The sequence below is a fragment of the Penicillium odoratum genome (assembly GCF_028828045.1).
Source record: "Penicillium odoratum strain IBT 22623 chromosome Unknown utg000005l_segment0_segment0, whole genome shotgun sequence".
Classification (NCBI taxonomy): domain Eukaryota; kingdom Fungi; phylum Ascomycota; class Eurotiomycetes; order Eurotiales; family Aspergillaceae; genus Penicillium; species Penicillium odoratum.
Window position 1 is genome coordinate 5459462 of NW_026643147.1, and position 25435 is coordinate 5484896.

The 25435-nt window shown below is 47.2% G+C and overlaps 8 protein-coding genes across 8 annotated transcripts; 5 read left to right on the forward strand and 3 right to left on the reverse strand.

Annotated features, from left to right (window-relative positions):
• Window positions 1–1109: 1109 nt before the first annotated feature.
• Window positions 1110–2171, forward strand: N7520_007611 (NmrA/HSCARG family protein; the record flags this gene model as incomplete). The annotated part of the gene is made up of 2 exons (XM_057141545.1): window positions 1110–1655; window positions 1713–2171. The coding sequence occupies 2 exons, from the start codon at window positions 1110–1112 to the stop codon at window positions 2169–2171; spliced, it is 1005 nt and encodes a 334-aa protein (XP_056995551.1).
• Window positions 2172–2778: 607 nt separating this feature from the next.
• Window positions 2779–7282, reverse strand: N7520_007612 (uncharacterized protein; the record flags this gene model as incomplete). The annotated part of the gene is made up of 4 exons (XM_057141546.1): window positions 2779–4511; window positions 4567–5356; window positions 5413–6095; window positions 6157–7282. The coding sequence occupies 4 exons, from the start codon at window positions 7280–7282 to the stop codon at window positions 2779–2781; spliced, it is 4332 nt and encodes a 1443-aa protein (XP_056995552.1).
• Window positions 7283–12630: 5348 nt separating this feature from the next.
• N7520_007613 (oxidoreductase, short chain dehydrogenase/reductase family superfamily) lies at window positions 12631–13508 on the forward strand (the record flags this gene model as incomplete). Its single annotated transcript, XM_057141547.1, has 3 exons — window positions 12631–13234; window positions 13289–13385; window positions 13442–13508. The coding sequence occupies 3 exons, from the start codon at window positions 12631–12633 to the stop codon at window positions 13506–13508; spliced, it is 768 nt and encodes a 255-aa protein (XP_056995553.1).
• Window positions 13509–14430: 922 nt separating this feature from the next.
• On the forward strand, window positions 14431–16413 carry N7520_007614 (flavin-containing monooxygenase; the record flags this gene model as incomplete). The annotated part of the gene is made up of 3 exons (XM_057141548.1): window positions 14431–14745; window positions 14815–15078; window positions 15130–16413. The coding sequence occupies 3 exons, from the start codon at window positions 14431–14433 to the stop codon at window positions 16411–16413; spliced, it is 1863 nt and encodes a 620-aa protein (XP_056995554.1).
• A 246-nt stretch (window positions 16414–16659) lies between these two features.
• Window positions 16660–18132, reverse strand: N7520_007615 (LLM class flavin-dependent oxidoreductase; the record flags this gene model as incomplete). The annotated part of the gene is made up of 1 exon (XM_057141549.1): window positions 16660–18132. One exon carries the CDS (start codon window positions 18130–18132, stop codon window positions 16660–16662), a length of 1473 nt encoding a protein of 490 aa, XP_056995555.1.
• A 980-nt stretch (window positions 18133–19112) lies between these two features.
• N7520_007616 (uncharacterized protein) lies at window positions 19113–20662 on the reverse strand (the record flags this gene model as incomplete). Its single annotated transcript, XM_057141550.1, has 2 exons — window positions 19113–19479; window positions 19539–20662. 2 exons carry the CDS (start codon window positions 20660–20662, stop codon window positions 19113–19115), a joined length of 1491 nt encoding a protein of 496 aa, XP_056995556.1.
• A 1480-nt stretch (window positions 20663–22142) lies between these two features.
• N7520_007617 (YoaK family protein) lies at window positions 22143–22990 on the forward strand (the record flags this gene model as incomplete). Its single annotated transcript, XM_057141551.1, has 2 exons — window positions 22143–22347; window positions 22398–22990. 2 exons carry the CDS (start codon window positions 22143–22145, stop codon window positions 22988–22990), a joined length of 798 nt encoding a protein of 265 aa, XP_056995557.1.
• Window positions 22991–23901: 911 nt separating this feature from the next.
• On the forward strand, window positions 23902–25041 carry N7520_007618 (slipin family protein; the record flags this gene model as incomplete). The annotated part of the gene is made up of 3 exons (XM_057141552.1): window positions 23902–24091; window positions 24157–24274; window positions 24330–25041. The coding sequence occupies 3 exons, from the start codon at window positions 23902–23904 to the stop codon at window positions 25039–25041; spliced, it is 1020 nt and encodes a 339-aa protein (XP_056995558.1).
• Between the last annotated feature and the right edge of the window lie 394 nt (window positions 25042–25435).

The following is a 25435-nucleotide window of genomic DNA, read 5'->3' on the forward strand; positions in this document are numbered from 1 at the left end:
GGCCCGCGTGATTACCCCCAACCCCCCTAATTTATTCCAAGCATTCCAAAATTAATGTACTCACTGTGTACTTTTATTTGACATATATTCCCATGGTCTGGACCACTGGGAATGCACAGAATGAGTTAGTCATGAAATTCGTTGGACATGGCCTGGAAGATTGTTGTCTGACTAAGCAGAAACGGGCGGTTTGGCGGAGTGGTCTAACGCGCTTGACTCGGTATGTCACCGAACAATCCCAATCGCCTATGACTATTTACTAATATTCCTTCTTCCAGAAATCAAGTCTCTTTGGAGGCGCTGGTTCGAATCCAGCAGCCGTCGCATTTACTTTTTTGCAATTTTTTCTCTTTTCTTTTCTTGATGAAATTATTACATAGTCAAGTATTATTTTGGTTATCCAAAGGTTAACTCAAGTTCAGACTTAGGTTGTGCATTAGTCATCAACAGTAGGCGATTTGGCGGAGTGACAACGCTTAACATTTATCTATTTAATTTGGTGTCAAACACAAATGATGGCGATAACATGGGTTTTGAATGGGGTTTTTTGAAAACTTGACTTGGACGGATCCAATAGATCTTCTTGGTGTCGGGTCCTCAAACCCCTGTCAGTCAGCCTTTCTTTATCACGGAAAGGATGATCCTAAGACTGGAAGTGGTAAGAAGTGATGACAATCAGAGAAAAGGAGATCCTATAATTACTTATCATTGCGGTCATGCTACTAATGTAAGTAAAAACCTGTTTTAATATTTTCACACCCGGGCCCATACTTGGCACTCAACGCGTCCCATAAAGGCCCATCTGCACTGTCGCCGCTTTTAGAATACTATACTCGGGCTTTGGGGGACCGCATCAATACCTTGCCAGAGAGACCTTACCAACAGTCTGGACCTTGGACCGGACCTTATGGGGATGTCCTTGTTCCGGCAAGTATCATGACAGCCTCGTATTGGTCGTCCAATAGGCTCACCCGGAGGAAGAAACCTTGAAAGTCTTGAGGTAGGCCTGAGGTAGGGGGCTGAACTATTATACACCACAGAATATAAGCAGCTTTCTTCGAATGATTCCAATCTCGCTGATATCGTCAACGACCACAGCTAATGGCAAGATGAACTCTGCCAATTCAAAATTGATTGTTGTGGTAGGCGCAACTGGTGGGCAGGGCAACTCAGTAGTCGACGCATTCCTCGAAGATGATGAGTACCGAGTACGAGGAGTCACCCGCAACACACAGAGTCCAAAAGCTCAGGCCCTAACGAAGAAGGGAGTCGAGATGGTTGCGGGAGATGCGCACAACGAGCAAAGCTTATCGAGGGCTTTTGTCGGAGCATACGCTATTTTTTCCATGACTGACTTTTTCGAGCCATTTGCCAAATCCGGTCCTCAAAAGGCTATCGATATCGAGGTCGAACAGGGGGTCAATATCGCTCGCGCCGCAGCCGGAACTGCCGGTCTCCAGCACTTCCTCTGGAGCACTCTCCCTCACGCGGGCGAGCTGACTAAGGGAAAGTTCATCGTACCTCATTTTGAAGCCAAGAATCGCGTCGATGATTTCATCAAAACAGATAAGAAAATTTTAGCAAAGACTACGTTCTTGTGGTTTGGATTCTACGCTGAGAATCTCTTCTATCCGATTTTCACTCCTACATACGTGGTGAGTGTCACGAAATGAATGACTTCCAAGGGTCTTGTCACTAAACAGCTGCTGCAGAAAAGTGCTGGGAAGTATATCCAGCTGTCTACTGCTGATCCATCGACGCCCATCTGGTCCCTTGGTGACCACCGGACTAACGTTGGTATCTTCATACGCGCAATCGTCAAGAACCCGCCAAATACCGGTGGTACCTTCATCCGGTGCTTTGCGGAGCTACATCCTTCTCTGGATGACTATCTCGCTGCGTGGGGTCGTGCGAGTGGCTTGGCTCCGTCACCTGGTTCCACTATGGTCGTGAAGATCTCCCTTGACGAGTATAGTAAGTTGTGGCCTGGCTGGGGAGAAGAGATGGGGCTGATGATGGACTTGTGGGGTGTTCTCAAATATAACAGCTGGGGAGGTCTTCCTGGTGACAATGTTCGAAACATTGATGAATTCCTGTCTGCAGAAGACAAGAAGAAGGTTATCAAAACGGAGGCCGCTTTCAAGGCTTTGGATTGGAAACCGGTAATTTAGTTCGATATGTGACACCGCGATGCAAACTGTCCTTACTAGTCGCTGGAAAAGCCCTTGGAAATGCTCCGCATTCTATCTCTAATGGCCAGCATGTTGCATCAACTTATCAGTTAAAAATTGTGGTTTAACCTCAGTTCTATATAAGCTCAAGGAAAAGCACGGTGGTACACGTGATTCAGGAGGCTTTAACGTCAACTTCATCAGCTTTACCATTTAAAGTCAGCGTCTTAATCCATGACATTTTTTTAGAATATGAAGATATGTGCTGCTATGGAGTGAGTATATGACCGGCGAATTCAATCCAGGAACAGTTGCTTGGGTGTGACTTCTTTATTATTTTTTCAGTTTAATTCAATTTATCCAGTAGCTGCCACCATAGGGTGTGTACAAAAGGGTTTACAAGTCGATCTAATGACTCCAAGGTTCTTTCAAATCAAAAACTCCATTTAGTCTATCCCAAATATGCTCTATGTACTATGTTCTATGATCTATACTCTATGTTCTATTGTCTAATATCTATATGCAATTCCAAACTTTTGCAAGTTTTGCCTCTCTCATCTCTCAACTGCCACTGTCCTCTCCTTCCACCTCACCCACTCACTTGCCTCTACTCTGCCTTCTTTGAGGCCTTGGTTCTCAGCTTCATCAGCCCGAAAACCAAGGCATATCCACTGATAGCAAAGATAACAGAGATAGCAGCATCTCTCCACCCAACATAATAATGATTGATGTTCAAAGTCTTCAAGAAGTCACTGCCATTGGTGTATTCGCACACCTTACAGCCTGATGTAGCATCAGGATTGATCAAATTGGCCATGTATCCCTCACCAGACAAGTAATCCTTGAGATACTGCGCACAGGTACCATTGGTAGGATCGAACACGGCGAACTCATCCTCATTGCAGGTAACCTTCGCATCCCAGATACCGAATGTCAACATTCCAGAAACGACATAGTTGAACGGGTTGAGCCAGTACATCCAATATTTCCAGAAGACGTTCAGCTCAGTGTATGGCACGAAGACACCGCAGAAGATAACCAGGATACTGATGATCAGCGGGTTGACGAGTGCAGCGAAAGTAGGGTTAGGTGCATAAGCAGCAATGAACTGGCCGATACCGGTGTAGATGAACTCATAAATCAGCATGATGAAGAAAGTTGCGCCGCTTCGGTTCGAATCATGAGGAAGTCTCCAGACTGGGTAATACCAGCAAGCGAAATAGAGGACCGCGCAGATGCAGAGGTAAGGGAACTCAGAAACGATCAGTCCGGTAACGAACGCAACCCAGGAGTACATCTTGGATTTCTTTTCACGGGCGTCGTAAATATCACGGCGCTGGATAAAGAGAGGTTGCAGTTGGTTGATAACACCGGGGGCGACGAAGACGAAGTTGAAGATAGTAAACATCTTCAAGTTCAAGGCGTTCACACCAGGGCCAGGTCTCCAGAAAGAGAATCCGTTCAAAAGGGCAGAGATAATGTGCAGAGACATTTTGTTGTTGACATAGTTCGTGTTCCGGAAAAGAGCGACATTCATGCGCTGAGTGACGATCTTTGTCTGATCCCATAGGGACATCGAGAACTCATAGCCATCGGAAACTGTTCCTGGGGGCTTGTTTGCGGCATCATCAATCATTCTATCGAGCTCAGTAATCATCGCATGCTGCTCAGGAGACTCAAGCCAGATCTGGTGCCAGTCCTTATCCTTAACAGCCTCGATACCACCAGTCACGACATCGATCATGAATTCAGCTGGGTTGGCTTCTTGAGGACATATAGCACCGTACTGGCCGAAATAGTGCTTGATGGTAGCTCCATTTTCACCAATATCACCAAAGTAGACTGTCTTTCCACCTCGGGCAAGAAGGAGAAGGGTATCAAACTGGGCGAAAAGCTGCGCGGAAGGTTGGTGAATAGTGACAAGGATGGCTTGGCCAATGTCGGCAAGTTTTCGGAGGAAACGAATTGTGTTATAGGCTGATTGACCATCAAGACCGGATGTGGGCTCGTCGAGGAAGATAAGAATACTAGGTTTGGAAACTAGTTCCACACCAATAGTCACACGCTTTCTTTGCTCAACGCTGAGTCCATTGCCCACGCCACCGATAAGGGTGTCGGCGAGGTCATGGAGCTCGAGGAGATCGATGATGGTCTCGACGTACTTGAGCTTTTCCTCTTTCGGGGTGTCACGGGACTGGCGAAGGAGAGCAGAGAATTGAAGGGCCTCTCTCACGGTGGCGAAGGGTTCATGAACGTCGAGCTGTTCACAGTAACCAGCCATTCTTTGGAATGAGATGGGCAGTGGTCGACCGTCAACCATAATAGAACCATTGATAGTACCTAAGTAGATTGATAATTAGGAGAGAAAAACATCGTAGGTCATTGTTGTACTCACCTTCGGTTTTGCGCTGGGCGAGCACATCAAGTAGGGTAGTTTTGCCAGCTCCAGAAGATCCCATCAGAGCGCCAAGCATGCCGGGCTTGACCCATCCATGGATGTTGTCTAGCAGAACGCGATCTCCGGTAGGGGTTTTAACGGTGTACGTGAGATTCTTCCATGTGAAAATAGACGTGTTTCGAACAAGGTTACCATCATCAGTATCAACAGGCTCATCGGCTGTCGTACGAGCACTCTTCTCATTGTGTTGAGACTCCTCATCGTTGTGAGCTCGGTGCTTTTTCAGACTCTCACGAGGAATGAGGAGAGATGATCCAGAGCCGGCTCCACCTTTCCATAAGCATGTAAAGATGACAGTCAAGGCAGCGAAGAAGGCCCACCAAGCCCAGAGGATACCGTAGTTTCGCCACAATTGAGAAGCATGGTAGTGGAGAGACGCAAGATATTGATCTCCAGTGACAAAGCTAGCACCAGTGGTAGCACCACCAATACCTGTACAGGCTTTGTTGGCATCATCCATATCCTCATAACCTGGGCCGTTGGGAACGAGGCTTCGGCCAACGCAGGGGATGACTTGGCCATGAAATTCGTTGGACATGGCGGCCTGGAAAGCGTATGCAAATGGGTTGGTGTAATACAGCTCAACAAACCAGTTCTTGATCTTTGGCTTGGGAATCATGTAGCCAGCGTACATAACAATTCCCTTGACAGCGGTTCCAGAGATCTTGGAAGCGGCTTCGAAGCTGCTGAATGCAGCTCCAATCATTCTGAACAAGGCAGTGATACACTATTTGCGTCATTAACAATTGGATCTTGAAGAAGAGGGGAACGAGGTAGACTTACTAAAGTTGTCGTGAAGAGGATGGCCCAGAAAGTAAAGAAAGCAGCCGCGGTGTGCTTCAGACCAACCATCCAGTAGATGACAATCGAGAAAATTGAACACTGAAACAGCAAGACAGGGAAATCTGCCGTAATTTGAGCCAGACAGAACGCCGCTGGATGGTACATCGCGAAGCTCTTATGCTTGATGAGGATAGGACGTCCTTTGAATGATTCAGTGACCTCAGACATGGCCACAATGCAGTTATACAGAAGCGAGAAGAAGATGGCGCCACCTTTGGTGAACAGGCCCTCGGTAGTGTCGGGGGAGTTATAGAAGCAAGAGCCAGCGATCAATGCCATCACGCAAGACAGAACCTGCTTGATCAAGAAAGTAGACTTCTCACCCCACAGAATTTGGTACTGTCTTCGGGTGCAGGAAGCGACTTGGTCGAAGAAACTGATGGTCAAATCACTGCTCTTAGGTAGGCGCTTCGACTTTTCCCAGGCAACCGATTCCTTGAATGCCGCTGTGCGCTCGGCCGCAACATCAGTTTCAGGATAATTGTAGTGGGAAATTTCGTTCTTGTATATAGGCGAGTTCTTATACTCGGCCAAAATAGCGTCGGCGGTTCGAGGGAATCGGTTTTCCCAGCCAGGTCGGACCTTTCGCTCTGTAGGAACTGTCACACCAGTGAGGAAATCACCTAAAGTTTAAGACGTAAGCATCTGAATCGCTTCATAGTGAATAAATTGAATAACTCTTACCAATGTTTGCTCCTTCGGTATACATCAGACCGAGATTCTCCATGAACGGCCTTGCTTGCGCGGCAGGGCCATAGTAAATCTGCTTTCCTTCGTCGAGGACAAGAACCTTATCGAATAGGTTGTAGATGGCGTTTCCGGCTTGGTAAAGGGTGACGATAGTACAAAGGCCTTGGACGTCTGTCATAGCGCGCAGAGCTTTCGCCCATTCCAATGCCGTACTAGCATCAAGACCACGGGTGCTGTTATCCCATGAGAATACCGAGGCTCTTGTTGCGAGACATTCAATAATAGAAACTCGTTTTCTTTCACCACCGGACACACCGCGAACAAATTCGTTTCCAACTTTTGTGTCAGCTGTGTGCGAAATACCCATAGACTCCAACAGGAATTGCTTGGTTTCCGCGGTATATTCAGCGACACTCTTGGCTCCGGGAACATGGGAAGGGACCTTGTTCTTGGTGGCGAAATCCATTGTTTGGCCGACGGTAAGACGAGGATAGAACAGCTCTTCTTCCGTGTTCATCACGATTTGGCCTTGATACTTAATCGCTTCGTCGGGTGTCATGTTTCCAAAACGCACATCTCCATTGATGGTGTGGAATCCTTCACGACGATTGGCAAGCATCTTAAGTAGTGTGGTACATCCCGAACCAGGTCGACCCAGGACAAGTAGCATCTCACCAGGCTTGACACAGCCATGACTGTCGGACAAAATTGACTTGAGTGGCGGTTTCTGACGCATATCCTTGACAAGTTGAGGGATATTGAATTGAGAAATCATGTTCTCTTTGACAGCAGCTTCGGCAGCTAGGACCTCCACAGAAAGGTTCTGCCAGGTAACTCCAAGCTCGCGTCGTTTGAATCCAGCCTCTTCGTCACGTTGGGCATTCTGAATGACTTGCGGGGTCATGCTCCATTCTGGACTCTTCTTGGGAGATGAGGTAGGGGGAGTGCCAGGTGCATTGAGAGTTTCGAAACTGCTGGTATCGTGGAGGCCGAATTCGGGGGCAGCGAGGGTGTCGAAGCTTTTCTGATATTTCGCCTCGCGGGGCTCATCGTCGAGGGGCTCAGGGGACGACATTTCGTCAGACTTTTGATACTGCTCCGACATGGAAGCAGATATCATCTATTTTTGAACCAGTAGAACAAAAATGAATGACGACCACAAAATTCTGGGCCTCTTTGGATATTTATAAAATCTACGAGTATCTCAGTGCTCGAAAAGCCGAGGCCAGACAATAGGCGAGACCAGATAATCAAAATTGACGTTTACTATTTCAGGACCTGTGGAGACAGAAGTGGAGCACAGGAACTGGTGGAAGGTCTTCAATATTACCCTTTTCTACCAACAGATAGTATTGGTAAGAGTCAGTCATGATTCCGCTAGCCATGAACTACTGTTTCCGCCACGAACAATAGGTGACCACGGACCTTGGGATGGAGCCGCTAACCGATTTTCGGTAAAGTATGATCCATGAGGTTATTTAATACATTGAATTAATCTGTAGCCAATGAAAGATTTGACGCATTGTTCTAAGGCGCGGAATCTCTTCGGAATGGTACCTGCTTTCACGGCAGTGGATGCCGAAGAGTTATTTATTGGCCGATCCCGATCTAACCGGTAATAATCGGCATTTTCCGATTACGTGAACGTCTTAAATTATTGGTCGAGGCGGGACTCGAGACAGATAGAGTAAGCCGACTGTTTCAGAATTGAGGAGAATATTGGTAATCTATGTTGGGCACGGGCCGGTAAAGATTGTCCGAAAAGTCGGGAAGTCGTTATCTGGTCGATCCCGATCTACCCGAGATTCACCTCTAACCGTGTCTACAAGCCGACGGAAAACACTACCTAAATAGGAAATATGATAATTACTATAGGGGGCGGCGTTTCCACTTAATTTTTTAGAGCCTTATCGTGCACCAGCGCCTACATAAGTCGTAGGCAGCACTGTTAAAGAATTACTACATCGATAACCCTGAGAATCTCCACATTCTATCCACTAGCCGAGCGCGATGTTTGAGAGGGATGGTGAAGCGACTGGAGATATATCAGCAGCACCCGCCAAAAAGCCGCCAATTTATGAATTTGACAAGGGCTTAGCAGGTGAACTTGACTGTCTAATCTGAAGCAGAAACCAGTTGTGTCTGTTCCTCGTAGATCGTTCAGCAACTTGGATTCCTGCCTCCTTGCACCTTCGTAGTTCGGCATCAAAGTCCGAGTCGTTGTTTAGCTTGGCAATGGTATCATCCCTGGGCTTAGGGGTCTGGATATTTCTCGGTGGGTATTTTTGAAAGACTTTTTCCGGGTAAGGGCGAAGAAATATGGGTCAAATTTCAAGGGGCCGTCTTTGACGCCTAATCTGGTTTTCTGTATTCATTTTCATGAATATTGAGAGGCGAATGTGGTAAAGGCGAACCAGGTGGGTCAAAGGTCTGGATGAATAGATGGGGGGTAGATGACGGTTGATAGATGGCTGTTGATAAACCGGCGAGAATGAAGACAGATTCGTAGTCATTATTTCTGCTCGAAACCAACTGGCATAATACTACCGGAGTAGGTACCGGAGTAGATACTGGCTTGCAATATAGCATGTTCATTTTTTGTCAAAAAATGATCAAAATCTACTAGTAGTCCCGATATCCTTGGCGCCCTGATCCCGGTCATGTTACTCCTGTATCTATCCAAGAAGTTCAAAACAAGAGTTGAATATAGTATCTTCCTGCAACAACCTATGTTCCTCAGCTGGAAGCTGAATGAATGCCTCATTTAGTCGCGTTGAAGAACGGCTTAAATTAGGAAGAATCAGACAGCACGCACCAGTGTTAGGTCGATGCGTACGGAATGCATAAGGAGCATCAGTCCCGATATCATAGTTCTCTGCTTTTCCTGAATACCAACTATTCATCAAGATGTCCATATTGTGAAGATCCATGGGGATACCCAGCCGTTCAGATGGTGAGAGAGATCTTACCAGCCTAGCCAACCCCTTGATAGATGACACACTGGTTGCGTTGATCGATTTGCGGATCCAAGAGGCGGCAATGGAAAGGCCATTTTCTGCCAGGAAACATTGCACGTCAATCGGTCCCACCCAGGATGGGAGAACTGCGTTCCAATATACTCCTGCGAGTTGGCATTTTCTGGGTCCCTGGAGCGGAGATTGATTAGATTCGCGGAGATGGATTGCGATGATGATTTCTCGGGGTGGCGGAGGAGCCGGGCACGAGTGATTGAGTTCCAGAGAAGCGCGGAAATACAGCCATAAGAGCTAATGTAGTCGACTCCGTCGAGGGTAGTGCATAGCTGTTTAATTTTCTGGAACTGATAAATCCGTTGCTCGGTAAACATGGGTTTGAACGGCCGGGGATGGTACAGGCTGAGCAAATGCAGCACGTGCTCTTGAGTCTATCACAGAAAAGCCGGGGTATTTTCCCAACAACTCCTGTTGAGAGGTACCAGCAGTTGTTTTTTCAGCATTAAAAGGGGCTCTGCGAAGGTCGGGGGTGTATACTGGCATTGGAAGATCCTGCTGATGTGCTTTTGCTCCACGACATGTAAGAGCCAAAAATGTGTCCATGGATGTCCAGTCTCCCACGGCATGGTGCATTGCAAATCCCAACATCAGACCCGCGGGGATGATTTGAAGTTGTACCGTACATGCTTTTTGCTGTCCAACAGATGCCTCTGGCAACAATTTGATGTGGTCCAAGTCATCAGGAGCACATGAGCTGTCCACAAGAGCGGCGTATGATTTGTGCTCGGATAATAGCTAGCGGACACTCAGCACCAGGCATTTTTCCGAATTCATTTCAATATAAGGCCTGCCAGATTGATCAAACTGGACACTTCCCTCCATGAAGGGCATACAAAAAATGGCGTTCTTCAAACCTTCTTGTAGCGAGGTAATCAACTTGTCCAGATCGGCAATTTGCGAAAGCTCGTATAGGAGGAAGGCTTTCACCATCATTGGAGGTGCTAGTCTATCGAGATCGGACAGCTCATACCTAGACTGTCGTGGTATTGGATCCATTGTTGCCTCAAAGTCAAATGCTGGAAACACCTGCTGATGGAAGCATTTGAGCATGTTAAGAGGCACCCCTTGGGGCAATCTTTATATCTTTCCCCATAATGTGGGAGCCTAAAATCGAGGATGGGTAGATCATTACGCGTGATACTTGATAGTATGCCAAAAAATCCATTATCCCATCATATCTTCTGGCTTATTGCCTCCCGTATTGGTCGAATAGTAGCCAAAGGGCTCTCGACTTGGATCAGGAAAGACAGCGATGTGGGCACTTGGGTATTTGACAGCACATCAAATCAGCATGATTGGCTCGGACAGCGTAAGCAAATCTAAATAGGAGAGACGTGGATCAACTCCCATTATCTTTTCATTCGAAAGATTTACCAGCTGGGGACTGAAAATATTGTGGTAGAATTGGATACGTCGTATCTCAAAAAAACTCCCTGACTAGTTTCGACCCCTCGCAATCTTAGTCGGGAAAAGCCTTAGATACTCAAGCGAAGAATTGATACCAAGCTTCTCAGTCTCAGTGACCCATAGGGTAAACCTTTCTCGAATAGTTTCCTTGGAAACACGATCGAGCACGCATCTTCGATCGTAGAAGCCGTAAAGTCCGGGAGATAGTAGGCTTTTGAGTCAGGATGGATATTTGATGTATTTCATAAGCGAATGGTCAGGAGATGGCGACCTTGCTAGGACATGTGGATGATGACGGGGAATGATGAGGTAATTATGGCCCTTAGTTGTGAAAGTGAGGATGTATGCCCAGATATCTGGTAAGGAAGAATGTGTTGTAAGTTAGATGTCTTCTTTCAAACCACTTGACCTTCTCAGCTGCCTCATAATAATGCGCTGCTCTTCTTCGAGGATTTCTTTCTCTATGTTCTCAGCTCTCAAATCTGACTCGTGAATTGCGATTTTAATTCTTGAAAGTTGGTCTTCAACTGAGCAATCATTATCCTTCGATCCTTGTGAGGAGGAATGGGGATCGAGTGGGGCGCGAGAGCGAAGAGAAGACCGAGACCGAGACAGAGGGTGAGAACGAGATGGGGAACGAGACCGCGATGAAATTTGGTGTTCCAACGGGGAGAGTGACCGCGGTTCAGCGACGGCAGGCTTGTTTCCTCGGGCGATGTTTGCCGTTAATCGATATAATCGATCCCGGAAAAGATTCACAACAGGAACAGCAGCATTCAAATCTGGGGGAACCGCAAGTGCATGAGATCGCGATGTCCGCGTACTTTCTCAGACGCGGGTCGACCATCAAGCATTCAAGCCCAAAAGCGGAACACCTCACACACTTGTTTGAAATGCCCGAAGACACACAGATCGCACCATTGGGGATTGCCAGGATACACCGGCGGCACCAAGCTGCATCACTGTTTCCAGGCCCCACGTACGCGCTTACCCCGGAGTTGGAGAGAGGAGGCATATTTTTCCGAGGAATGAGCTATTGAAAGTTGAAGGACAAGTCAGAAAAGAAGCAAAAGTAAGAGGATTATATCGAAAAACTTACAGAGTGGCCGAGGGTCGTCTAATTGGGGCTCTTGTCAGAACCATAAGCTGCGCAACGCGACAGTCTTGTAACAGTAGTAGAAAAAGTAGGTTCAATGCTGTAAAGCCCAAAAAGGAAGATGTCTTCGAACAAACAATCAAACGCCTTGAGGGTGGAGCTAAATGTGCCCCGACAAGGGAAGAGAGAACCGAAACAAAGTAAAGAGTAAAGGAGTGGCGTGGAAGAAGAAAGGATCGTAAAGAGGGAGAAATGAGAGAAAGCCTCCAGCTCAGATTTATTCTTATGCATTAAATTCTGCCAAAGAAGCACTGAACCCCCTGAACATCACATTATCTTCCCCTTTAGTGAGCTGCGTCCTTATAATCTAGCAGCCAAGAACCTTGAAAATGGTAGCTGCGTCTCATTGGGGTAGCTTTTTGTTGGTGTAATTTTAGTATACAAAGAAGGGGGAAACATTATGAAGAAAACCCTTTTGTTCTCTATGTTGATAGAGAGATGAAGTTGTTGTGCTCTTGAGCCTTCACTATGAGGCTAGAAACTAGTCCCGAATTAAATAACCATCCCCACTTATGCCTGAAGACTCAGGCTCCAACATAATTAGTCGGCTTGGCCAAAAGTGCACAGATGGCTCTTATGACCGGGTCTAGTCTGTGAATAGCTTCCAAGAGTCCATCAAAAGGCAGTGAAGTGTATTTACAATATCTCCTTTTCATAAATTGAATGATATATTTCTTTCCTAAAGTAATCTGCTTTCTGGCGTGACAATGCACCTCATGTGGTTACGTCATTTGAATCATGCACGTTGCGTCAGATTCCTGATTCCAAATTCCTGTGACTTGTCTGCCAAATATTTGATCCCAGTTCTGACTTTCCAGTCTCTTTCAACTGTTCAGTCCACAGCCTACTAAATAAACTCTACAGATCTACAAGATGACCAACAATATCCTTGTAGTGGGTGCAACAAGGGGTCTCGGCGCCTCCCTCAGAGCACTCTACGCCAAAGATCCCGCCAAGCATATCTTTGCGACCTCGAGATCAGAGTCCGCCCCACAAACAGACTCAAAAACTACATGGCTGAAGGGTATTGACCTTACTCAACCCGATGTCGGTCAAAAATTGGTTTCACAGATTCCAGCGTCCACCAAGATCTCGACTGCCATTATTTCAGCCGGATACTTTGGCTTCGAATCCTTTGATGCGCCAGACTGGGAAAAGGAGGTCCAGATGTATACTATGTCAGCAATCGCACCCGTTTTCCTGGTCCATCATCTTGTTAAGGCGGGTTTATTGGGCGAAGCTAGTAAGGTGATCCTCGTCAGCAGCGAGAGCGGCAGTATCACACTCCGGCATGAGAAAGAGGGCGGAGGGAATTATGGTCATCATGCAAGCAAGGCGGCCTTGAATATGGTGGGGAAGCTGCTCAGCATTGACTTGCAGCCTAAGGGAATCGCTGTTGGTTTGGTGCATCCTGGCTTTATGCGGACGGAAATGACCAAGGGTGTTGGATTTGACAAATATTGGGATGCAGGTGGTGGTAAGCAAGCTTTTACGCCGAGCTCTACCCTGGTTTATGCTGAATTTTATCTAGCTGTTACTCCGGACGAGGCTGCTCGGTCACTCGCGTCGTTCATCGAGAAATTTGATATCAATCAGACTGGAGAGTACTGGGCACCAAGAGGACCTGCGTAAGTCTATTAGGATATAGACACATGGAACATCCTTACTGACCTTCCTTAATCAGAGACATTGGAACTGCAGAAAGTGTCCTCGGCAAAGACTTGTCGACTCCTTTGCAGCTTCCATGGTAAAAGAGGCATATAAGGTATTGGTGCCTCGGTGTCTTAGGAACTCAGCACGTTTACTCGACTCACCAAATTGATAGATAGCAGGGCTCCAGTTCCTTAATCATCTATTGATAATGTTTCAACAATGCTATTTACCAGCTTGGTCTTTAATAATGCCAACCCTCTTATCTCCAAGTCAATCTGTCGAGGTACATTGTACTAGTGTAGCAAAATCCCCCCATATCTAAAACCGCAATTCGGGTCTGAGTTACGGTGGGCAATAGCGATCAGTCCAACAAAACTTTTGGAATCACATAATAAATGGCAGGAAATCATAAATGTCACGCTAGTATGACAATACCCTTACTACAAGCACCCTACAGATTCACCATCCGGCGATCGCTGCAATACCTAAATATCCAATTCATATTTATATTAGGCTATAAGTAGTAGAAACGAACGTAGGAGACTAAAGGAAACTTGGTATGAGACTGAGTGAGAGACTGGGTAGGAGGCTAGGAGACTAGGTAGGATATTAAATTATATCGCCAAAGCGATCCTCGACTCCGAATAACTAGTGGTTGGCGCACTGACAATACTCCAAATGGCGTGTGGAGTGGGGTTGATGGTGTTAGTGCACATCTCAGGGCCGCACGCAATCACGGATAACAATGGTGTTACCTACACCAAATTTGTCCCGGGATCTGTCTCAACCTAACCGATCCTATTTGTTGTACATTGCGTATTTACCTGCCACAGCTTACGGTTCCGGCTCTGTGACCCGATTTTGGATTGTTTGATGTATAATGCGCTCTAGATGGCGTGCAAGGATACATGAGGGGCAGAAAACCCATTTATCGGCGGGGTAATACATCTATCTACTCAATGACCTGCCAATGCACTCAATTTTCTTTTTGTCTTTGGTATATTGGTAACAAATATCATTATGACTCTGCTAGAAAGTCCTCAGGTCGCTACTTTGCCGTCGTTAGGTAATCTTTCACAGAAGCCAGAGGTATTGGAGGGATCTTCATATTCAACTCCAGTGCCTTTTGTGGCGATTAACAGCTCCGATGAACCGATATCAAATGCACACGACGGGAAAGTCGAGTTCTCTCTAGAGGAGCACCCTGTTGATGAAGTAAGACCCATTAAAGTGGGCATCATTGGTGCTGGACTCACTGGTGTCAGTGCTGGCATCTTGCTACCAGCAAAACTGCCGGGACTTGATTTGCGAATCTATGACAAAAACGCCGATGTGGTATGTGAGATGAACTATTCATTAAGCTCTGACTCGATTATATTGTCGCTCTAACCACGTTATATCCAGGGAGGAACATGGTTCGAGAATACCTACCCTGGAGTGCGATGTGATATCCCCGCGCATGCCTACCAATCGGGATTTTCGCCCAACACTCAATGGTCGGAAGAGTTTGCTCAAGGTGCTGAGATCAGAGACTACTGGCAAGGGGTTGCACGAAAGTATAATGTCTACCAGTACCTTCGGTTTCAGCAACAGGTTCAAAGAGCAGAGTGGTTGAATGAGGAAGGAAAATGGAAGGTTACCATTGAGCATGTTGATGGTTCTAAGAAAGTTAGTCAAGTCTTATTATCAAAACGGATATTATTGCTAACTTCTCTCTAGGTCTATGAAGAAAAGTTGGATATTCTGATCAATGCTATTGGCCACTTCAACGCCTGGAAGTTGCCTGATTATGAGGGAATCAAAGACTATAAGGGGTCTCTCTTCCATTCGTCAAACTGGAATCACAATGTCAACTTGAAAGGCAAGAATGTTGCCTTAATTGGCAATGGCGCTTCGGGTTTGCAAGTTCTTCCTTCCATCCAGCCTATCGCCAATCACGTCGATCATTATGCTCGCAATCCAACATGGATTGCGGACTCGTTCAGCAGTGGCAGCGGCGGCGTTCGCCGGCTGGAACCAAATCTGATCCCCAAGGAACTCTTAGAATCATTCAAGGATCCACACGTATATCTGAAATACCGCACACAAGTGGAGAAAGGATTCTTCCAACGCTTCGGCGCAATCTTCAAAGACACTCCCGAGAACAGAGATCTGAAAGAAAAGTGGACAGATTTGATGCTCAAACGCATCGCCGATAAGCCCGAGCTTGGAGAACAGATCCTTCCCGATTTTCCACCAAACTGCCGTCGTCCCACACCAGGCCCTGGATACCTCGAGGCCCTGACCAAGGATAATGTCAGCTACATCCGGACTCGCATCCAACGCTTCACAGAAAAAGGAATCATCACCGAAGATGGCGTTGAAAGAGAAGTCGACGTCGTAATCTGCTCCACGGGCGCAAATACAGACCACGCTCCACCATTCTCAGTCATCGCTAACGGCATCGATCTCAAATCCGCCTGGAAGCGAGACGGCCATTTCGGCTTCCCATACTCTTACCTCGGATTTGCAACCCCCGGATTTCCCAACCTCTTCTGGCTTGGTGGTCCCTATGCTACTGGCCACAGCGGCACAGTCCCAAACAGCACGGAGAACCAGATTACTTACGTTGCGAAAGTCCTGCGCAAGGTGCGCAGTCAGGGAATTAAATCTATTATGCCATCTAAGCAAGCGGCAGATGATTTTGTGGAGTACTGTGACCAATTCTATCCGCGTACTGTTTGGTCTGCGAACTGCAGTTCGTGGTACAATGGTGGACAGCCTGGTGCACGTATCCATGGGTTGTTCCCTGGTAGCGCGTCGGCGACAAATTACATTCGTCGGGATCCGAGATGGGAAGATTGGGAATACACCTATGTGAATTCCAGTGGGAATCGGTTTGCTTACTTTGGAAATGGGTGGACTTCCAGGGAGTTGGAACCAGATGCCGATTTGACACCCCATCTTAAGATTCCCGAGGAAATTGATTTGAGATCGCATCTGGAGGGCTGGTGGGATGTCTGAATTGATTGTAGTGAGGTTATACAGACCTCGAGTCTTCAAATTAGATTTTGCATATACAGTCAGTGCCTTGAATTCTTATACACTAGATTTATGCATCTCGGTTCCTCTGGTGTAAATTATATCTTGCACTCACTTACGTGGCAAGCTAACTTCTGACTGTAGCAGGCGAACCGAGGCCATTTAAATTTGATTTTTGATTGAGCTATCATTTATGAAAATAAATCCGTTCTCGCGTCTATGGATGAATTATCCTGATTTCTCCAAGGAGTACGGCGGTACGCCTTCGCCCTGCTTCCAAAAGAACTTCGCACCTCGATGAGCATCAGGCAGTCTTGACTGGCCCTTCTTCCCATACATGTTCTCTCTGAAAGTCCCACCCTTCACCGCATAGTCAGACCAGAACAGACCACGTCGTTGGAGCTCAGGAAGCAGGAGGTTGATAATATCATCAAAAGTCTCATCGAGACTAGCATAGCTCAAATTGAAGCCATCAACATCGCCAACATCCACCCACCGCTCGAGCTCATCGGCCACAGTCTGAACGCTGCCAATAATCTTAACGCCATTTCCTCCAAGAACGAGGTATTCTGCGATAGTCTTCTTATCCCACTTCTTGCCTTCTGTTCCAGGCACAGTACTTGCCCAGTGATTCACCATACTCCGCACCGCCGGCTGCTCCACAAATCGGAAGTCCTGATCATCGGTATACGTCGAGAGATCATACCCCGTCCACCCACCAAACAAAGCCAAGGCACCCTCCGTATCCCCGTATTTCTTAAACTCATCAAACTTCGCCTGCGCCGCCTCATCCGTCTCAGCAACAATGACCAGCGCCCCAGCAATAACCTTGATATCGGCAGGATTTCTTCCTAGATCCGCAGCTTGTTGCCGAATACTATCGACAGAAGGACGCACAAGCTCTGGCTTCTGCGCATGAAGAAAGACAGCCTCGGCATGTTTAGCCGCAAAGGCCTTCCCAGCCGACGAAGTCCCCGCCTGCAACAAAAATGGCGTACGCTGCGGACTCGGCTCACAGAGATGAGGACCAGGAACCTGGAAGTATTTCCCCTTGTGATTGATCTGTCGAACACCGCGCGGATCCGCATACCGTTGACCCTCCACAGGACCATCGAGCTTTGCATCACTCTGCTTCCAGCCCACCGCGTCATCTCTCCACGACGCTTCCCAGAGCTTATAAGTAACATCCAAATACTCATCCGCAATACGATAGCGCTCGTCATGCTCAACCTGGGTATCAAGACCGAAGTTCCTCGCTGCTGAATCCAGGTACGATGTCACGATATTCCAGCCGATGCGACCATTACTTAGGTGGTCGACTGTTGAGAAGCGTCGTGCAAGTGCATAGGGTGCTTCATATGTCGTTGACGCCGTGACTCCGAACCCGATGCTCTCTGTCACGGCTGCCATGGCGGGAATGCTGTATAGTGGGTCGTTGATGGGGAACTGGGCGCCGGCAGGGATGGTCGGGTCCAGGTTTTCAGGTCCGCGGTATACATCATAGCCGCCGAGGACGTCGGCGAAGAAGATGGCATGGAATTTGGCTTTTTCGAGCTTTTGGGCTAGGGCCATCCAGTGCTTGATGTTTTTATAGTCTGCGCCTTTGTCGGTGGGGTAGCGGAAGAGGCCTGGGTTCAGGTGGCTCGGCGAATGCATTGCAAATGCATTGATGATGAGTTGCTTCTTCTCTGTTGAGCCCATTGTGGTGGCCTATAGGGTTTCGGTGATTTGGTTGGATTGGGAAGAGGGCAATTGAAAGTTGCAATTGTAGGACTTTTTATTGCTTGGACTTTTTTTCGTGTTATTTATCAGGACTGCGTCACGTCTCTCGCTGTCAACCCCGCAGCTCATGCGACCGGGTTATTGCGTGCATGTTTGAGAAGACGTGAAATTGGAGTCTGATGGCGTCAGCGTCGGGAGTTATCGCAGGCGGGGTGGACAGCAATAGCATGTCTCTCGACCGAGTGCAGGGTGTAACATGAGGAACTGGCCATTCTTTGAGGGTTTTTTTTTCTATGCCCTGGTGGCAGTGGAAAGGTCACAAAGAACCCCTATATTTCAAAGTTGAAAATTGAGGCACTGATCGGCGCTGTCAATGCTGTCCCTGGATCTCAATTAAGGCATTACTTAGTTTTAGAGGTCCAATTTAATCTACTTATGAATTCTTTCGGTAATAATTTTTCAGTGTTTGATTCAGGTGGTCTGATTACAGAATAAATTTGATTGAAATATGTATGTACATGCATATATACTTCGACACTTGCCTGAGGTAACTCTTGACACAAGCAAATATATATATTGGGAGGTTCTCGGGCGTACTTTGGTAAGTGATGGTCAAACATTTGAAATCTGGATAATAACAAGGTAATTGTATCGTGCATCGAGAAATGCCAAAAAATCATCAACATTAAGTAAAACACAATGGCACAAAAGATCTGGAAAAAACACTTGAAATAGTTTGATGTTTTGCGGTCGGAACTTAAAAAAGACAAAAAAGAAATGCATCATCCGTGAATCGAACACGGGCCTCGTCGATGGCAACGACGAATTCTACCACTAGACCAATGATGCTAGTTGATGTAAGTGATATAAAATTTTGCTCTATAAATAAAGATGGAGAATTCATCAACTTGAGTCTTGACTTTTGACAACACATTGGGCCAAAACTTGAACAAAATCCATCACGCAATGCCAGATCCACCCGAAAGAGCAGTCAAGTTTTGATTTCCTTGCACAACATACTGCTTATTGGGAGAAAGGTTATCCAACAGACTATCTGGGACATGCAATGTATCCTTGATGATCTGTTTTGGAGTGAGCTTCAACCATTGACCGACCGAGATATCAGAGAATCGAGTTGCCTGAAGCATTTCAAGAAAGACAACATCCTCATCACCGGTATTCTCAATGTAGTGCGAAGCTGTAGCTTTCACGTATGAGATATCTCCTGCGGAGAAATCAACGGTTGCTCCGGAGGTTGGCGCTTCGTAGACGCTGACGCGTGCGTTCCCAGCGAGGAAAAAGCCCCATTCATCACTGGTGCCGTGCCTAGGACAAATAACCATTAGTCCTCGCTTCAACAGATTATTCATCGCCAAGTTACTTACCAGTGAATCTCCCGCATGGCGCCTGGCTTAATTGTCACGAGCGCCGCGCTAAACATTTTCGCGATTGGGAAGCTCACGGGATCGATGATCTTGATGCTTCCACCGGGTGTCTCGTATGCCTCTTGCTTGGACAAATGGTACGTATAGCTCTGGTTGCCCGATATGGTACCGCCAGGTCCGGAGATAGTTTGTTCCTCGACATCCTGTGGAGCGGGCGTGCCGTTGAAAATGTACAATTGATCTTGTGGAAGATCATCAAAGTCCGACAAAGGAGCCTGGAAGTTTTTCGAAAGAACTTCTTTCGGGTTACGCAGGAACATCTCAGTGATCAGCCCTGTACCACCATCGCTGAAATCTCCCTGATCGAAGACAAGCATGAACTCCGAACCTTCTTCCAGTGCTTGAAGCGAGTGAGGTACACCGGGTGGGAAGAACCAAACATCACCCGCAGTGACATCATCTGTGAACGTTTGACCATCCTCGTCCATTGCCTGCACGCGGACACTTCCGTTCAAGACGATACTCCACTCACTTGCTTGATGCCAGTGTAACTCGCGGTATGCCCAGGGTGCCAACTTCATATCCACTCCAGCCATAGCTGTTGCGCTGGGAAGAACATCTGTGTTCTCTTGCCGAGACCAGCCGGAGTGTCCTGGAAGGATGCGGTTGTGCGAGAGACCGAGGGGCCATTTGCCTTGTGACACATCACCACTATCTGATCCTGGTGGTGCAAAAGTGCTCGGGTTCAGGCGGTCGTAGGCGTATGTACGAGGGCCGGCGGCTGTTGATCCTAGGTCACCTCGGATGGGCTGGGGGTGCGGGGTGTTCTTGAAGGAGAAAGGGATTCCTATATCTGCATCGGCGGTCTGCCCGGGGGCAAGTTCGATTTCAGATTCAGGGACCGTGGCGCTGTTTTGGGTATTCACTTCACCCTGAACAACACCTAGAAGTGCTGAGCTACCTCGAAGAGGAGCTACTGCGGACGTTTCATCGTCACCAGCGGCGGATGCCCATCCGTATAGACTGGAAGGTTGAGGAAGGGCATAACTGAGTTGGCAGATGCTGAGTAGGAGAGACAACAGGGACACTTTGAGACAGAACCCTGCCAAGAGCTGAGGACTCATGATTCCGAGATAGAAAGAGGATGGAAATCTGTGAGGAGTCAAGCACGGATAATCCGGGAACAAGAGACAAATAGCACGCTTTTATAGAGCTCTGGACAGAGCTCGGTTGTTGCGAGTCTCGCCAGAGGACAACGATATCTACTACGTAGATCCTCAAGAGGCAAGGAATCAGTTGCATATTCTCATTGATCTAGAACAGTCCCTATTGACTCATTGGCTAAACCCCAGCCCGAGGTGTGGCCGATGCGCAGAAAATACCGTCAGTCCTCAAACCAGACCAATCACAACCTGATTGTGATATTGCTTTTACACCATGATCCTTGACAAGCTTAGGTATTTCAAGGAACTTGAGGATCTATCTAAACCCACATCTCCACACCTGCAATCAGCAAGACTTACATTATAGAGGATCACAAAACTTAATGACGACAAATGATTCAATCCGGCGGAAAGAAGTACCCAAGCAGGCATGAATGATTTTATAACATGGTAATACGCTAACTTCTCATTTCCTCAGAAAATGCTGCTTGACAACCTCTCTTATCCGAATGTGTTTGAAATTGATTACTACCAATCCCTTGCTTGATTCAAATTCCATCTTATTTGGAATAGGTCCACCGCTGTCAGACATACCAGCTCCAAGAAGGGAAAAAAGCGAGGAGAATGAATGTCTCGCATGGGGACTATAATCCCAAATTGAGAGACAGAAGGCATTTTTGGGTGCATACTCCGTACATAAGCCCAACGCAGCCATTATATGCAGTGTCCACACTCCACTGCCCTGTAGGGCTGATAGTGGGTCTTTGTAATAGCGTTGCCTGGAGTTGGAAGCGGGTATACCCTGAGGTAATTTTCCCTTGCTGGGAGTTGCCGATTAGCCGTTCCATTTTGTCTCTGACCTTTCCCACTGCTAGAAAATGTTATAAGTTGTCGTGTGGCTGGTGGATCGAAATTGTAAATTATTGACGCAGGTCTTAATTCCGAAAACCATATGTAAAAATTTACGATGGGCAAACCACTGCTGGTGAAACCTACTAGTAGGTATAATGCATATGCTCGGCAATTAAATCTGTCCGGCTGTAAAGACAAGCTTTCAGCTAAGCTTTGATTACTGTAAAATACCTCGATTATTTTTGTAAAAATACGCTTTTGATTGGTGGTGATGACGTGTCGGAGCAGGAACATGGCTTCGAGCCGTTCTATCCGACCACTTATACTTCGCGTAGATTGCATTTGCGTTTTTAAATGCACGGGAAGAAAATTATTGACACGTCCAAATATTTGTATTCTGATCCGGTAGGTGAACTCCGCAGCCCGTAGTACGGTCTATGTATGAGGCAACGGAGACCCGTTCTCCGGTTCCACAACATGATACCTTCCCTTACCCTAGGGCTGAGCCAAATTACTTGAGGGATTTCCACTCACCTCCCTTCTTTCCTGGGTTTCGTCTCTTTTTCAAATCATATGATAAGCACTAACAATGTCGGGAAAACAACCAGGCCTACCTGCACATAACCTGGAACTTTCATCCAAGCCAAGTAGGATAACAGACCTACGTAGAAAATGGACGGAGACTGTCGACACCACATTCGCAGACAGGATATGTCTGCTTCTCTGCCTGAATACCGGGCTATGCGATAGCTGTGCATTCAACGCATGGTCCTGTTTCCTCGCTATGCAAACAGGTAGAATATCCCAACCCCAGCCAATCATAGAAATATTCTAACACTTCCAGGAAACACTATCGTTCTCGGCCTAGGAGCTTCTTCACAACCACTTGGAGCACCAAACGGATGGGTTCGATCCCTCGTCTCCATCGCAGGGTTCCTTCTTGGTGCAATCACCTTCGCCAGATGGACAAAGGCATTCGGAGCCTGTCGTCGTGGTACACTGTTCATCTCATTTGCCTTCCAGGCCCTTTTGATTGTCATCGCCGCCATCCTCCTCCAGACGGACGTGGTACAAACCCAGAATGGACGATCATTTACCTTAGATCGGCCCCTCCTCAGCCTGATCCCTATTGCGTTGCTAGCGTTTCAATCTGCCGGATCCATTAACTCCACTCGCATGTTGGGATTTAATGAGATTCCCGGCGTGGTTCTGACCAGTGTCTACTACGACATCGCCTCTGACCCTGCTCTATTCGAGGGATTGAAGCGGAATACCAAGCGTAATCGACGGATGGGCGGTGTTGTGATGTTGCTTATTGGGGCGATCGTGGGAGGATGGCTGAGCCGCACGAAAGGAGGCATGGCACTTGTATTATGGATTGCGGCGGCGTTGAAATTCGGAGTGGGTGTTGGGTGGTTGTTTTGGACACCTGCGTGATTCTCAAAGGACTTTACTAGTTGAGCCTTGCGCTATGCCTGAGTCATATTTTGGCCATACAACATTTAGATAGTTATTTCCCTCATATAATTCTCTGTCATTGCGGCTCGTTATACTTTCGTGTTCAACACTGCCTCGAGCTAAACCCGTGCCCGCGGGGCAAAATTGGCCCGTAACTGCTATACTTTACGTCAGGGGATCCCGATCAGCGAATCAGCAGGTCGGGTTGTTAAACGAAAACGAGCTCTTTCATCCAAACCTTGTTAAGGTTGTGAGAATCGAGAATTTTGTCAGCCTTGCCCCTTTTTAGGAAATAGAAACTCTCTGGGAAGATGGGGCACGTGAATTGTCGTACACCTATCACCAGTGGAGATATAATATCGTATGTAATGTTGCGTTATAATCTAATATCTATACTCAAGTGCTTCACGATCAACTCTTTCGTTGTCTTAGATATTTCATCTCCATTTAATTCGTTGAACTATATCGTAAAGAGGTGAAGTATTTGATTCCCAAAGTAGGAAAGGCAGGAATCATGAGTCCATCCGGGTAGACGGCAGCCGAAATGACCAATCTAGTGTCGGCCGTGGAGTAAGAACCATCATGGGGTAAATGCGCCCGGGAGGCTTAGAGGTGTTTTAAGGACAAGAGTCTTGGGTCGTGGAGACACGAAAGTGCCCCATGATAACATAGTACTATTGGTTGGAATGGTAACATTGCCCCACTGCGGAGAAAGCTCGATCGTTTGCAGTAAATGACGGTTTTGGCCAAGGTTGATCTGGTCAGCTTTCTGTTTATTTAAGAATGATTTAAACCTTACCCATTTCCCGTATTTCTGCTATTCATCTACTTCATCTCAGATTGTACTCCCCTTTTCTGATCAAACTTTCATCCATATATTTCATCTGAACATGTCTGTCAACGGTGCAACCGGTAAGGCTCCAGCTTTAGACCCTGAGCCGGCCACCGTCCCCCATCGCGCGGCGCACGGCCTGGTCAAGGTGCAACCTGCTCGTTTGTCTGATCTGCAACCCAAGTATGCTGCGGTAATCCAACATGATGTTGAAAACCCCGATGCGCATGGATGGTACTCCCAAATGAGTATGTACAAGTAGATGAACCTAGCGCGATAAGGTTGCATAGCTAACATTCCATTTCTTCCACAGTTCACAACCTGGGCTCATGTATCGGCTTCTGTGGTGCTATTCCCTGCTGCATCTGCTGCCCAAACCCCTTCAAGCCTGTCGACCAGGGTCAGGTCGGTCTGGTCTCGCGATTTGGACGGTATGTACATCCTCAAGCGACATGCCTATCTTATTTATCCTAACTTACCCTTCAGCTTCGAGCGTTCCGTCGATCCTGGCCTGGTAAAGGTCAACCCCCTTAGCGAGCACCTGACTACCGTCGACGTGAAGATCCAGATCGTCGAAGTTCCCCGCCAGGTCTGTATGACCAAAGATAATGTCACTCTCAACCTCACCTCCGTCATCTACTACCAAGTCACCTCTCCACATATCGCTGCCTTCGGAATCTCCAACGTCAAGCAGGCCCTCATCGAGCGCACCCAGACTACCCTGCGCCATGTGATCGGAGCCCGCGTCCTGCAGGACGTCATCGAACGCCGCGAAGAGATCGCCCAGTCCACATCGGAGATCATTGAGGAGGTGGCATCAGGCTGGGGTGTGCAGGTCGAGTCGATGCTTATCAAGGATATCATCTTCAGCAATGATCTGCAGGATTCGCTTTCCATGGCGGCTCAGTCTAAACGGATCGGTGAGAGCAAGGTTATCGCCGCTCGTGCCGAGGTCGAGTCTGCCAAGTTGATGCGCCAGGCTGCTGATATTCTGTCGTCTGCTCCTGCGATGCAAATTCGTTACTTGGAGGCTATGCAGGCTATGGCTAAGAGTGCTAACAGCAAGGTCATCTTCTTGCCGGCCATGAACCAGACCATGAGTCAGCAGTTGGTCGAGAATGCGGGCGAGGGTCCAAGCAGTCAGATCGATGATGGATTCCAGCAGGCTATGAATGCTCGCGTTGTTGAGAACATCTAGATGTTCCTTTGACACGCACTCGCTTTTCCCTTTTTCCCCTTTGCCTTTTTTCATTTTTGTCTATGAAGATATGACTTTCACCCAATTGAGGATGTACACATGATTCCCAAGAAAAGAACCTGATCATCATGTTCATTGATCGGTAGTCTTAGGATTTCGATGTTCATACGCCTGGACGCAACTGAATCGCTGACGATACCCACCCTCTTTTATGATTTTTGATTCTTCTGGCCTTGCTTTTACTTTAGCTACCCTTATTCTAATGAACTTGATGCTTTAGCTGAGCTTCTAGTAATTTTCTTTGACATCTATAATCTGGGGCATCTATAACCTTAGATTAAGGATCGCAATATACTGTAGTCCCGATTTACCTTTCTTGATGGTCCCACAAGCT